This window comes from Lepisma saccharinum, chromosome 28 (assembly GCF_977018435.1).
Source record: "Lepisma saccharinum chromosome 28, izLepSacc3.1, whole genome shotgun sequence".
NCBI classification, from domain to species: Eukaryota; Metazoa; Arthropoda; class Insecta; order Zygentoma; family Lepismatidae; genus Lepisma; species Lepisma saccharinum.
The window spans coordinates 34,271,619-34,285,044 of NC_139256.1; the positions used below are offsets into that span (position 1 = coordinate 34,271,619).

General features: G+C 39.0%; 1 protein-coding gene across 6 annotated transcripts in view; it reads left to right on the forward strand.

The window, feature by feature from the left end:
* The window catches only part of LOC145981056 (uncharacterized), a 288,517-nt gene that overhangs the window by 72,648 nt on the left and 202,443 nt on the right, over positions 1–13,426 (forward strand). For 3 of the 6 annotated variants that reach the window (XM_083114161.1, XM_083114170.1, XM_083114162.1), the window contains exons 2-3: positions 243–337; positions 10,905–11,103. In XM_083114161.1, the coding sequence (XP_082970287.1) occupies positions 281–337; positions 10,905–11,103 (256 nt within the window). In that variant the 5' untranslated portion in view covers positions 243–280. Of the gene's footprint in view, positions 1–242; positions 338–10,904; positions 11,104–11,130; positions 11,290–11,509; positions 11,624–13,426 lie in introns of those variants that run through there. The other 3 variants (XM_083114168.1, XM_083114167.1, XM_083114165.1) reach the window with 2 other exon arrangements.

A 13,426-nucleotide genomic window follows, 5' to 3' on the forward strand; every position in this document is an offset into this window, starting at 1 on the left:
TGATATTCTAATACCATGAACGTCTTTTTTTAGCTAGCACGTTATGTTACGTTTGGTCACATTTTAGAGGACACATCTTTTGTTCTGTATTTAATGCCAGAAAATCACGGGAAACTGATTACCGCAATTATAAGTATTAATCACAGTAACTCAAGTACTGTTTTTATGATCAATATTTGACGTTTATTTTCATTGTCTTGTTTTATTCTCACTAAAGAGGTACCGTTTTAAATTTGTTTCAGATCAGCTGCAAGAGGTCGCCACAGTCAACCATTTAACCATGCAAACAAAGAACATCAACGTGAACCAGGCTCCTCTCAACAACAGTGTGAACGAGGTAAGGAATGTTTTTGTAGTGTGGACTGCGCATATGGGCATGCAACTGTGTTATCGTTATTAGCACGTAAATAGCTTGAACTTCCTGCAAGATTTTTTTATAAGTGCGTAGGTATAAAGTAAAGAAGACGCTACTGTTGTTGGTGTCGCTCAAATCTCCGAGGTGGAGTAGTTAACGAATTTAACTTATACAGCGTTTTGTAAAAAATAATTAGAAAAGTTTATACTTGCAGTAAACATAAAGACTAATTACACAAAGCAATAGAAAATTCTACTTAGAGACAATCGAAGAATGACAATTGGACTGGACATTGAACAATAATGCTGTTTACAGAAGCGAATTGCGGCAATAGTAAGAGAGCTTTTAGACCGAAGCGACAGGGGAAGTGTTCACACCGAAGTGACAAGCGACACAGGCCCCTTCAATCTACAAGCAAGTTTTCACACATGCATAAACAACACAGGGAGGCAACACAATGCTTGCACACCATTGGGAAAACGGCTCAGTTCGAGCAACAGGGAAGCGACAAGCGACACGTGCAGCTTGTAGGGAGATTTCACATCGAAGCGATACGCTACACGTCTCACTTAGGGAATGCACCAATCATAGGCGTGCTCAGATCATCTGATTAGGAAGGGGGTGCAAAAAACCTTGGTCAAAGTTCACTTGTGAAAGAAAATCATCATTTTATGTCTTTTTTTTTTTCAGATTCATTGCATTAATGTGTGTGTGTGTGTCTGTGTGTGTGTGAGTATATATATATATATATATATATATATATATATATATATATATATATATATATATATATAATATACAATGCAGCAACATAGAGGCACCATATCGAATAAATAAATTGTCTCTGAAATGTACCGCGCCCCTTTTCCTCCAAACAATTGTGTTCAAGCATGTAAGACAAAACTGTTTAGCGGCAAGACTCTGAAATAATTTCTGTCTCTGGCAATTTACAATGCATTACAGAAAAATAATAACATTGCGAAGCGAGCAAGAAAATGTTTAGATCCAAATTTTTGCAAACTGAAAACAATATTGATTTAATATGGCACAAAAAAAATTATGGGGTGCCATGGCATTCTCTATTACATTTTTTTTTTCATTTAGATCGTTCGGCGCCTAGGGCCAACTCCCGTCGCCCCCTAGCTACGGCTCTGAACGTGACAAGACTGCAAGAAAAGCAGACATTGCGAGCGAGGCGAGCAAGAAGATTTTACGAAATGTATTTTTATTTATATAAAATTTGATATGGAGGAGGGCAATTCCCCTTTGTGCCCCCCCGTGTAGGTGCTCTTGGCCGTCTGGAAGAAATAATGCAAGAAAGACGTGAAAACTAATTCAATCTTGAGTATCCGTTGATCCTGCTACTCTTAGATTCTACTTTAGTCTTGCTTCCTTTTACCTAAATGTTTGTCTCCCCTTGCCCCCTAGAATCGATGACCATTGTCCCCTCCCCCTGTGGTTGCGCCACTACACCCTCTTTCCCCGTAGTTCTTTTGAACTTGAAAATTTCTAGGAGAAAGTATAATAATGTAGGGACATGGACGTCTGGAAGGGGGAGCAAGGATGGCCACACCTCCCCCTTAGAAGTCGAATGTCAACCTAAAAGTATATATTTCAAACGTATAATTTGATTTCAGTCATAGTAATTTACATTAATGCGACAATTTCCAATTAAAGTGGTGTTTTTTGAGGGGCAACACTATTATCGGGGTAATACTCGTATATCCCATGGAAAAATACTTTGCTTGTCGAAAAAATTGCAGACGTCCATGATTAGGGGGGGCAATTGCCCCCCTTGGTTCCCCCCCTGTGTACGCCTATGGCATCAATCGAACGCAGGCTTGTACGACTTGTTATTCCGCTACGGTGTGTTGATTGATTCATTTCAAAGCAAGATGTGTCGGGTGTTGCTTGTCGCTTCAGTGTGAAAGCTCCGTAATTGGAAAAGTTGCCGTAGTGTCGCTTCGGTTCGAAAATTTTCTTTGATTATTGAGAGTCTCTTTCAGAGAGATACGTGTCGCTTGTCGCTTTAGTCTGAAAGCTTCCTAAATGAGGATTCCAGGTTAGAATCATGGGCCACTTCCAATAACTTTTTATGAGAGTTTGTATAAAATTTAGTAGCATAAAATGTTAATATAAACAACAACAATAAGAACTATTATTATGAGCTAATAATAATAAGCAGTGGCGACGATTAGGGGGTTAGGGCGGCAGTCGCCCCCCTCTTTTTGCCACCTTTGCCCCCGAACTGTGCTAAACCTAATTAATCTACGAGGAAAAGTAAACTATTTTTGCCCCCCCCCCCCCCCCCCCCAGTTTTGGAACCCAATCGCCGTCACTGATAATAAGCTTATTATATTCTGTCTTGAATATCATCATTAGATTAGGTTTTTTTTCATTTGTTTTCAACAAATTACTTGTATCGTGGTTAAAGCCTGGACGATTGAGTGTTTCTTCGAACTATTTTATTACATCATGTACCCTTATCATAAAGTTCCTCTTCTTTGTACGGCGCTGTAAGTCTGTGATTCTTGGCCAACAATCTTGTGCTTGTCCAATTTTTAACGTTCCAATAAAGACTATTTTATTATTATTAGCTACATCAGCTTCACAAGTACCGGTACCAAATAAAAAGCAGATATTGAGAAAGGATAGATTAAAACACACACACACACACACACACACACACAGAGCGTGTGTGTGTGTGTTAGTGGATTTATACACGAAGCAAGGTGCCGAAAGCAATCTTTATATACATTTCTTAAGAAAGTACGCGAGATCAGTGTCACAAATGTTATAAACTATTGAATTCCTCTTACAGCTATAGGAGTGGATTACGAAAGGTATCAAGTTGCCTGCGGTGGAGAAGAGCGTGGCTGAGAAATTGAGAACGTGTCATGGCCTCCGGTGCGCGTGAGCGCAGGAAGGACTAAATTGGTGGTGAAGAGATGCGACGGCAGCAAAACGCTCCGTGGAATGTCCGAGGCGACGTGCAAAGGGCAAATACCTGGAATCTCCAGCACTCGCAAAATTCCTCCCCTTCCGTGGGCAAGACGAAATTGTAGACAACACGCAACACAAGTGTTCGAAATTACAAGCTCAAGTCGCAAAAGAAGACTGATTTTTATGACTATGCAGTTTTCGATCTTTATGAACATAAAAGTTTTGCAGGTACCTTGAAGTAAGTTAATGCAGGAACGTAGATTATTTGATTTAAAATTTTTGAACAATGACAAAAAATTCCTTGTAATATTGGTATATAAATTTTATACATCAGGCGTACAAATATAAACGTTAGATTTTCAAGCAATGGCGGCAGTACAGTGGGATATATTATTACCAAGCAAACGTTCCATCACCGTGTTTATTCTCTTTGTTTTACTCAGTGAGAGCTTCAATAATTGAAACAAAACACCAAACAAGATGCTAACTCTGCACAAGCATATGTAGAAATTAATTCCTTAAAACACCAACATGCAAGATAAATATTAGTGAAAATAGTCATGGACAATTTGCTGAGTAATGTTTGTGCATCCCACTGTATCTGCTTTGGTTTATTTTACTTATCTTTTCTGCCACTTTTGGCTAATCACAATGATGGTTTTGAGTTGCGATGTGATGACATTGATGGGAGACGGTTGACCTTGAAGCTCGCATTTTCGTGCCCCGCAGTATAGTAAAGGCTACCAATTTCCTTGCTTACAGTTACCAAATAACCTTAATCAAACATGTTTCGTTAATTCTAACATTTTTTCCCTGTGTACCCTGCTCGATGATCGAATCCAGAACCTTCGAAGATAAAGGTTTGAATCAATTAACCCGCTCAACCGTCGAGGTTCATAATAGGGATGGCCAAACGGATCCGGATCCGAAAAATCCGGATCCAAAAGTTACGGATCTGGATCCGGATCCGGATCTGAAAGTTTCGGATCTGGATCCGGGACCGAAAATTCCGGATCTGCATCCGGATCCGAGAGGTTCGTATCTCAATCCCATTATAATATTACCACACCTTAAAAGTTATTACGATCTTCGATTACAAAGAAATTTTTCATTAGTTAGTCCTACAAGAATTTTTTTCAAGTGTTGTTCCTAAAATACTTTGCTACGCATCGGCTAACACACTCGTGCACAAAAATAATCTTACTTGTTTAACATAAAATGTCAGAGGTGATTTTGTAAATGCCATTGAAACGAATATGTATTCATTCGAATGTATTGGAAATGAAAACACACATAAATGTGAGACATTACATTCCAGGATGAAACCTTTAACACATATAACAAGATAGAAATGTTATACAAAAATTATACAATTTTTCTACAGTTACAGTTTTACAAATTAAAATAAAACATAATAATATATGCAGTGTTATATAATTACAAAGTGTAAGACTAACAAGGGAGGTTATCTAAGTGTCTCCCTCCGATTTCCATGATACTTGGCAGGTGTGTGTATAAACGGGCCCAAATGAAGAAATACGTGTTTTTTGTTTCGGCTAAAAATCTGTTCTAGGGGCCAACCTCCTCTCAAATGTCAAGATGAGGACAAATTAAAGTGGGGATCTGACCCCTGTGTTCCCCTCCGATTTCCATGAAACGTGGTAGGTGTATAGAGGGGCCCAAAGGAAGAAATACGTGTTTTTTTGTTTCAGCTAAAGACAGTTTTAGGGGGCAAAATCCCCTCAAATGTCAATTGATTTATTTATATTTTTTATTTTACTTCGCGTTTTGTGCCTCTTGGCTAATTTGCGAAGATGGGGATGTGTGATGATATGATGAAAGTGATGAATGGACATTCACAAACAACCGTGCCCGAGCGGGATTCGAACCCGGGGCCCCTGACGTTGCAGCGCGATTTGCTAACCACTCAGCCACAGGGTCCGGCCCTCAAATGTCAAGATGAGGACAAATTGAAGTGGGGATCTGACCCCTGTGTTCCCCTCCGATTTCCATGAAACGTGGCAGGTGTATAGAGGGGCCCAAAGAAAGAAATACGTGTTTTTTGTGTTTCAGCTAAAAACTGTTTTAGTGGGCAAAATCCCCTCAAATGTCAAGATGAGGACAAATTGAAGTAAGGATCTGACCCCTGTGTCCTCCTCCGATTTTCATGAAACTTGGCAAGTGTATAGAGAGGCCCAAAGGAAGAAATACGTGTTTTTTTTGTTTCGGCTAAAAAACTGTTTTAGGGGGCAAAACCCGCTTCAAATGTCAAGATGAAGACAAATTGACGTGGGGATCATCTGACCCCTGTGTCCCCCTCCGATTCCCATGGAATTTGACAGGTGTATAAAGAGGCCCTATGCCCCCTGTTTCTTCCTATGCCATATTTACGTGGTTTCGGGGTCAGATCCCCACTTCAATTTCTCCTCATCTTGACATTTGAGGGGGGAGGCCTCTATACACCTGCCAAGTTTCATGGAAATCGGAGGGGGAGACTTAGACCTCCCTTGTAAGTGTATTAATTAATTACAAATCGCGCACGCGTGCACACACACTATATATATATATGTGTGTGTATGTATGTATATTATATATATATATATACAGGGTGACTGGTAATTAGATGTATTCCCTGAAAGGGGTTAAAGTAGAGACAATTTGCAATAAATTTGACCATATGATACCCCGTCCGAAAATTAGTAGTTTTCGAGATAATCAACTTTCTATTGTTTTTTCTAAAAATTATAATTTTTCACATAAAAAGATGAATTGAGAAAAAACTGATAATTGTAGGGAACTTATTTAAGCGTTTTCTGATAGCTAACAAACAAGTGGTTCGTTTAAAAAAGTTTTTTCCAAATAACAATCACATGTAAGTACCGGGTGGGTCTAAACTTACAAGTGATGATAAAAAAATGCACTCTTAGTGTACTTGGCAACGTATTAATAACAAAAATGGTATGACACGAACCGTACAAATTACTTAAATTACTTCCTTGAGTCATCAGTTATGCAACAAGGTACAAATGTTGCTAACATTTACATTTGTGTACAAGAAATAATACTTCATTCATCTTCATGTGTATGGAATCAATGAACAATACAATTAAAGAACATTACATTTCTTGCTCAAAGTGGGCACCTCCGTTACGAATGGAGGCACGCAGGTTTTTACGGGTCATTTGGTCTCTTAACTCGTGATGTGATGGTATCCTTGATGTGTTGACCAGCTGTTAAGATCCTCTCCCTGAGCTGCTCTTGCGAGTTTACCGGTGCCTTGTCATGTGGCTCCAAATGTAAAAGTCGCAAGGCGTCAAATCGGGGGATCGAGCCGGCCAGGGAATCGGTCCGCCTCGGCCAATCCATTTCTTTGGGTACTTTTCATCCAGCCACTGTCGCACGCCCAGGCAGAAGTATGGATGGGCGTAATCAACAATCATTTCATCGAGCCATTTTTCCTGCCCCAAATCTTAAATGGCATCACTTATGAACATTTTTTGCGGAACGGGATGGCAATGTTGTTGGAGGATGTGCCTCTAGCTACAAGACGTGACATGATTTATCAGCATGATGACTGCCCAGCTCGATCCCCGATCGATTTGACGCCTTGCGACTTATACATTTGGAGCCACATGACAAGACACCGGTAAACTCGCAAGAAGAGCTCAGGGAGAGGATCTTCACAGCTGGTCAACACATCAAGGACACCATCACATCACGAGTTAAGAGAACAAATGTCCGTAAAAACCAGCGTGCCTGCATTCGTAAGGGAGGTGCCCACTTTGAGCAAGAAATGTAATGTTCTTTAATTGTATTGTTCATTGATTCCATACACATGAAGATGAATGAAGTATTATTTCTTGTACACAAATGTAAATGTTAGCAACATTTGTACCTTGTTGGATAGCTGATGACTCAAGGAAGTAATTTAAGTAATTTGTACGGTTCGTGTCATACCATTTTTGTTATTAATACGTTGCCAAGTAAACTAAGAGTGCATTTTTTTATCATCACTTGTAAGTTTAGACCCACCCGTTACTTACATGTGATTGTTATTTGGGAAAAACTTTTTTTTAAACGAACCACTTGTTTGTTAGCTATCAGAAAACGCTTAAATAAGTTCCCTACAATTATCAGTTTTTTCTCAATTCATCTTTTTATGTGGAAAATTGTCATTTTTAGAAAAAACAATAGGATCCGGAACCAACCGGATCCGCCAGGATCCGGATCTGGCCATCCCTAGTTCATAACAGCCATACATGTGCATAGTAGTGTTGGGCGATAGGCTATGTCGCGATATTGAAAAAAATATCGACCAGGCGATATCAACTAGACAATATATCGTCACTATATTTTGGCGATATATATCGTGTCGGCGATATATCGTTACAATATTTTAGCATTATACACCGTGTCAGCGATATATCGTCACGATATTTGACGATATATATATATCGTAGATACTATATATCGTCGATATCACGGTACGGAAAAAATATCGTATCGTGTGTGACGATAGTTCTTAACGATATATCGCGACATCAAATTTCCGATACCTTCCATCCCTAGTGCATAGTTTCGTTTGAAGTTGCAATACAGATTGTGAAGTGCAGTGTAATTTCTTCTTCTTCCAGTGACGTCAATACTGGTTTGTTAATCATTGAGTTGATAAAGTAAAACTTATGTGCAGTACAACGTGGGAGATGAATGCTTTTATGCCGAGATAAAAATCTGAATGCGAAGCGAAAGCGGCGTGTTTCTTTTCGGTTGTTACTTGAAATCGCTGTTTATCTTGTCTATCTTTCTGTCTGTGGGATTATTCTCCTGTCTGTTATGCAACTGACGTAATTGAAGGCGATGAAAGATAAGCGCCAGAGTTCGTGACAGTTTAAGAACAGAAAATGATATACGTCAAATAGCTTAGCTAAGAATATACCAGGATCCCCAACTCTCTCTTACTACATGTAATCTATGCCTACGAACCGTCGACTAGAGACATCTAGCGAATCGTTCGAAACCACTCCGTAGGGCAGTTATGGAAAGTTAACTAACCACTATTAACCTCGTTAGTTATCTATTAAATAAACTTATATCTTCTCTTTAGCAATGTGATTTAGTGAGAAAATGTATTAATTCGAAACTCGAGCTTAAGCTGAATATTGTATTATGATTTGTTTAATCGAATGACCTGCCATCTGCCGGAGGGTTCTCAATGCGATACTTTGGATGCTAATTGCCGAAGGTATGCAATCCATAGAAACTTGTGATTCTTCTGGTGTTTTGTGATGTTGGATCAAGTTGCCCAAAGATGTTTCAACCAGACAATCAGGTGCTACAAGGATGTTAGGAAATGACACCATTGAAAGATCGGTAGAGAAATAGCACATGAATGGTATACTGCGTATCTTTATTTAAGAATTCCATTCGTTATCAATATTATAACGCAAGTCAAGCTTACTACGTTTTCAGTACTGTAGCATTGTCTAATTTTACTTTTAATTGTATACTTTAATGTTTAGTGGTTTAATTTATTGTGCTTGAACATTTTTCGTGCTCAATATCTTTCCAAGTGGAAGTGTTTTCGAATGTTGTTTTCTATTTTCTTCTGCTTTTTATTACTGATATTATTTAAATTTTTGGAGATGATATATATTTTTTTAATGGAATAATTTAGGGATTTTAGTCCCGTACTAGAGCATTGATACTCCATTGTTCATTATTAATCAATCATTCTCATAGTCGTGATTAACCTAAAAGGTATGAAAACTACGATAAATAATCACAATACTTACATAGCGAGTCATTTGATTTCCTGTGTTACAAGGATAGTAGATGAATGTCAGGAGATAGAAGGGGAGGCGCTTGGGGTTAATTTGGCATGTTGAACTCTTGTATTTCTTTGTGTGAAACTTTAATAAATATTGGTCAATATGAATTGTTTCCAATAAAAGTAATGTCAAGAATATAATGCATAGGAAATAATGAGCAGGGGTGCCCACAGGGGGGTTTCATGACGCGCTTGCGGCATGGGATTTTTTTGGGGGGACAAAATTTTATACCAATTCTATATATCTTCACACAAAAATGAGGGGATCGTATCGTTTGATTGACTTGTTATTGATTTTTAGTTTTGGTTAGTATGTATAGTTTTTCTACGTACCTGTGGATGATAGCGGCGATAGGGTTGGGTTGAAATGAAACACCACCTCTTATGCCTTTAGAATCGATTTGGATGGAGGGGGGGTGTTGGTATTCGCATTAATACAAGGTTAGTCGAGCAGACAAACTGTGCAGAATAAGGTTGACTAACAATGGCAGTGAGCCTAAAGTATCTAAAGTAAACATATATTGCTTAAATATGTCTGTATTATGCAGTGACGCAACCACAGGGGGCCAGGGGGTCATTGCCCGCCCCCCCCCCCCAACCATCGACGGAAGTCAATTCTAGGGTAGCTAGGGGGGACAAACATTGACGGCCAAAGGCACAGAGGAGTAATTACCCGTTCGATTTCAAATTTTATGCAAAAAAAAAGTACATTTTGTAAAATTTTCTTGCTTGCTTCGCTCGCATTATCTGCTTTTCTAGTTTTCGTCAAGTTCAGAGCTTTAGCTAGGGGCGGCGGGAGTCGGCCGTGGGCGCCGAGTGATCTAAAAAAAGTTGTAAAAGAGAGAATGCTATGGCGTCCAGTGAAATTATTTGCATCCTATTAAATCAATATTGTTTTCAATTGCAAAAATTGGATCTAAAAATTTTCTTGCTCGCTTCGCTCGCATTCTGCTTCTTTTCTGTAATGTAATTAAATAATATGTGTTGTATATTTGTATTGATTAAGCTTTCAATACGTACACAATTTAGTGTTAGCTTGTTGAATATGTATTTTCTATTTTATATTGCATATGTGGAAAGCATATGTTGTGCGTGAAAGTTACACATGTATCTTCGGAATGCATTTATCATTCATTTTCTGCCATTCAAAAATACAGTTTGGGTGCGTGTTTTCCATTATTAGCTAATGTGAAATTGACTGTTTTGAAAAATGTTTCATATCGTTTGTTCCAAGCAAATGCTTTAGCACAGACTTCTACCCCTCTCTTTGCGTAATTTATGAGGATAATAACGTCTTGTTACTACTACTACTGATGGTAGCAGTAATAATAATAATAATAATAATAATAAAGCCATTATTAATGTTATTATTATTTTTATTGGTACGTTTATCCTGGTACTTGCCCCCCCCCAGACAAAATTCGTGGTTGCACCTCTGGTATTATATTTTTCCACAAATTTTGTCTGACAAACATAATTTGAGTAATTAATTCGGCATAAACGATGGGGGGAATGTTCTACCTTTTAGGGGCGAGTGTGTCATGGGCCTTGGGGGGGGGGGGGGATGGGCACCCCTGATAATGAGAATATTAACACGACGTAAATTAACAAAAATATTTTTTTTGAGTATCTGATTTGGGAGCTCTTTCTCCTCTGCCCCTCCCTTAACGTCATCTCTGACTTCAACTTCCCAATTTCCGATTTTGCATTAAAACCTACCTCTTGTTTTTCACGTCATCAACTTCTAAGTGTGTATTATTTACTTTTTTTTTCTTTCAGAAATGCCAACAACAACAGCACCAGAAGCAGCAGCAGCAGCAACATGAGATGCAACAAGATCTTCAACTTGAGAGTACGATGTCCCAATGTCCCGTCGGGTTCTCACCGTACCAGGCCCCACCTCTGCCCCCTCGGAGCACGCAGCACAGAGCTTCTGCCCAGTTGAATCACGCAGGCGCGAGTTTGAGGATGCCCGAAGGTAGGAACCAAAAAGTTGATGTTATTTCCGCATTAACCTGTCTCGGCGTCTTGGTTAGAGTTTTGTATTTTCAGATAACCGGCAGAAACTGAAGTGTATGTGAGAGTTTCGTTGTTTAGTGCCTTGTAACAATCGGCAGTGTACCAGAACCACAACAATTGAAGCTGGACTCAAAGGAAAATACAGGTAAGAATTGCCTAAGAAGTTGTTTCGTGTTCGTGAGATAGTCCGAGAACCCTTTGACAAGGTTCTACACGCACATGCAATCGTTTGCGTCACAATGTTTTCTGCTCTCGAGCTTATTCCGGATAATTCTAAAGTTGGTCGTTCTTCGCTCAAGGGTTTGGTTTTTTAAGTGTGTCACGATTTCCAGAGAGAGCAAGGAATGTGTGTAGCTTGCCAGTTTTTTTTGGTTGAATCGTCCGAAGCGAGTGTTGTGGAAAGCATCGTTGTTTGGTTTGTAACGTGTGTTGTGAGCAAAGGAACACATATTTCGGACACAGGATCAAGATGGCCTTACGTAAGTTTCATAATTGTTCTTTTCGGAAGATGTTCAAATTCGGTTTGAGATTCCTTCCCATCCACCAGTTGTAATCTCCGAATATTTACTGTTGCTGTTTTTGTTTTCGCCTCATCCATGTGGGTTTTAGCATATTCTTACGCATAGCAATATCTTTTCCAGTATATGCAAGAGTTCAGATGATTTTCCAGATTTACATTGGGGGGTGTAAGGTCGCTTTTAGGGGTATGTAAAGTTAATTTAGTACTCGAATGGTCATAAATGCTGGGATAGCATCCCATGGTTGGTGTATGCATAGGCGTAACTTAGCGGGAGCAGGGGCCCAGTTGCCCCTCCCCAAAATTTTCAGCCAAGCAATAAACAGTAATATTTGTGATTTCGTAAGTAACAGTTATTCCGCAAATAATCGTGGATGTATATTTATGAGATGGAAATTTTTTCGACTCTGCCCTCCCCCCAAAGTTAGGTCCCAAATTACGCCCATGGATGATGGATGTATGTGTAAACCAAAATAGCGTATCGCATTGGGGAATGAATGCACATTATTATTATTAATAATAGGACTAGAATAAGACATTGAAAGAATGTCAAAGCCACATGGCTAACACATGGTTCATTTTCTCAGATAAATAAACTTCCAAAACATTCGCTGTTTCGCCGTTGGCTGCATTGAATTTTCATTTGTATTATTGCTTTCTCAACCTACAAAACACACACACTCATACAGAAGCAATATTGAGATAAATTAACGATTTCTGTTGTCGCAAACATTTATCGTGAGAATCAAATTTCAATGTCGTATTGATTGATTAACTTTACTTCAGTTCTCTGTCTTTTTTTTTTTTTTTTGTCTAATCCCGAAGTGAGACGACAATCACAAACAGACATGGGCAACACATAACACGAAAGATTAATCTGGCTATGAGTCCAAACCGCCGGGTTCATGGTTAACAACTAATTAAAGCGTAATTTTATGATTGTCTAATTGATTTATTAATGTTTGATTTGATGGGCAAATATTAATTCATGTAAACGGTTAAAAAATAGCATACGTGTAAAATAGTTGGGATTGCGACATTAACTTTTAATAAGAGAATAAAAGTGCTTACACGCCGTGATCTCACGAAGATTGAGAACCACTGGTTGATTGGTTGTTTTAAGTCCACTTTATGCACAGAAGGGCTAATTGGGACTGGACCTACAGTTTAAAGTGGGCTTCGAATAACCGTGCTATGTGCCTCCAACGGGTATTGACCCCTTGACGCAGGTTCGATTACATATAAACAACATTTTAACCCATAACTCGAAATCACACGTCTTAACATTACTCCATACCGACAACGAATCTACAAAACAATTGAACATTAATTTGCAAAGAAATCAATACATTCTAGATGTTCCATAATCCATCTTTTACAATTGTGTGGTTACCATTATCCACCTAGTCACTCCTTGTCCCTCTATGTAATCTTCTAATATAAAAATGGATGTATGTGTGTTTGTCCCGGCATAACTCTGGAACGCCTGGAGCGATTTCAACCAAACTTGGTACACATATGACTTGAAATCTGGAAAGAAATACTGTGGGGGTAAGACACCCCCAGGAGTGTGGGTGGGTAGGGGGTGATATGTAGAAATAATCGAATACGACCGATATTAGTGTGGAATCCATAGTTGTCGGAGTCGCTAAGATGAATAGTGATACTCCCAATGCCTTTCAACTCCAAGACACATCTGGCACCCCTGGGGGTGGGAAGGGGGTGACACTTTAATGTCGGAAATAAAAACACATCAGTAACTTCG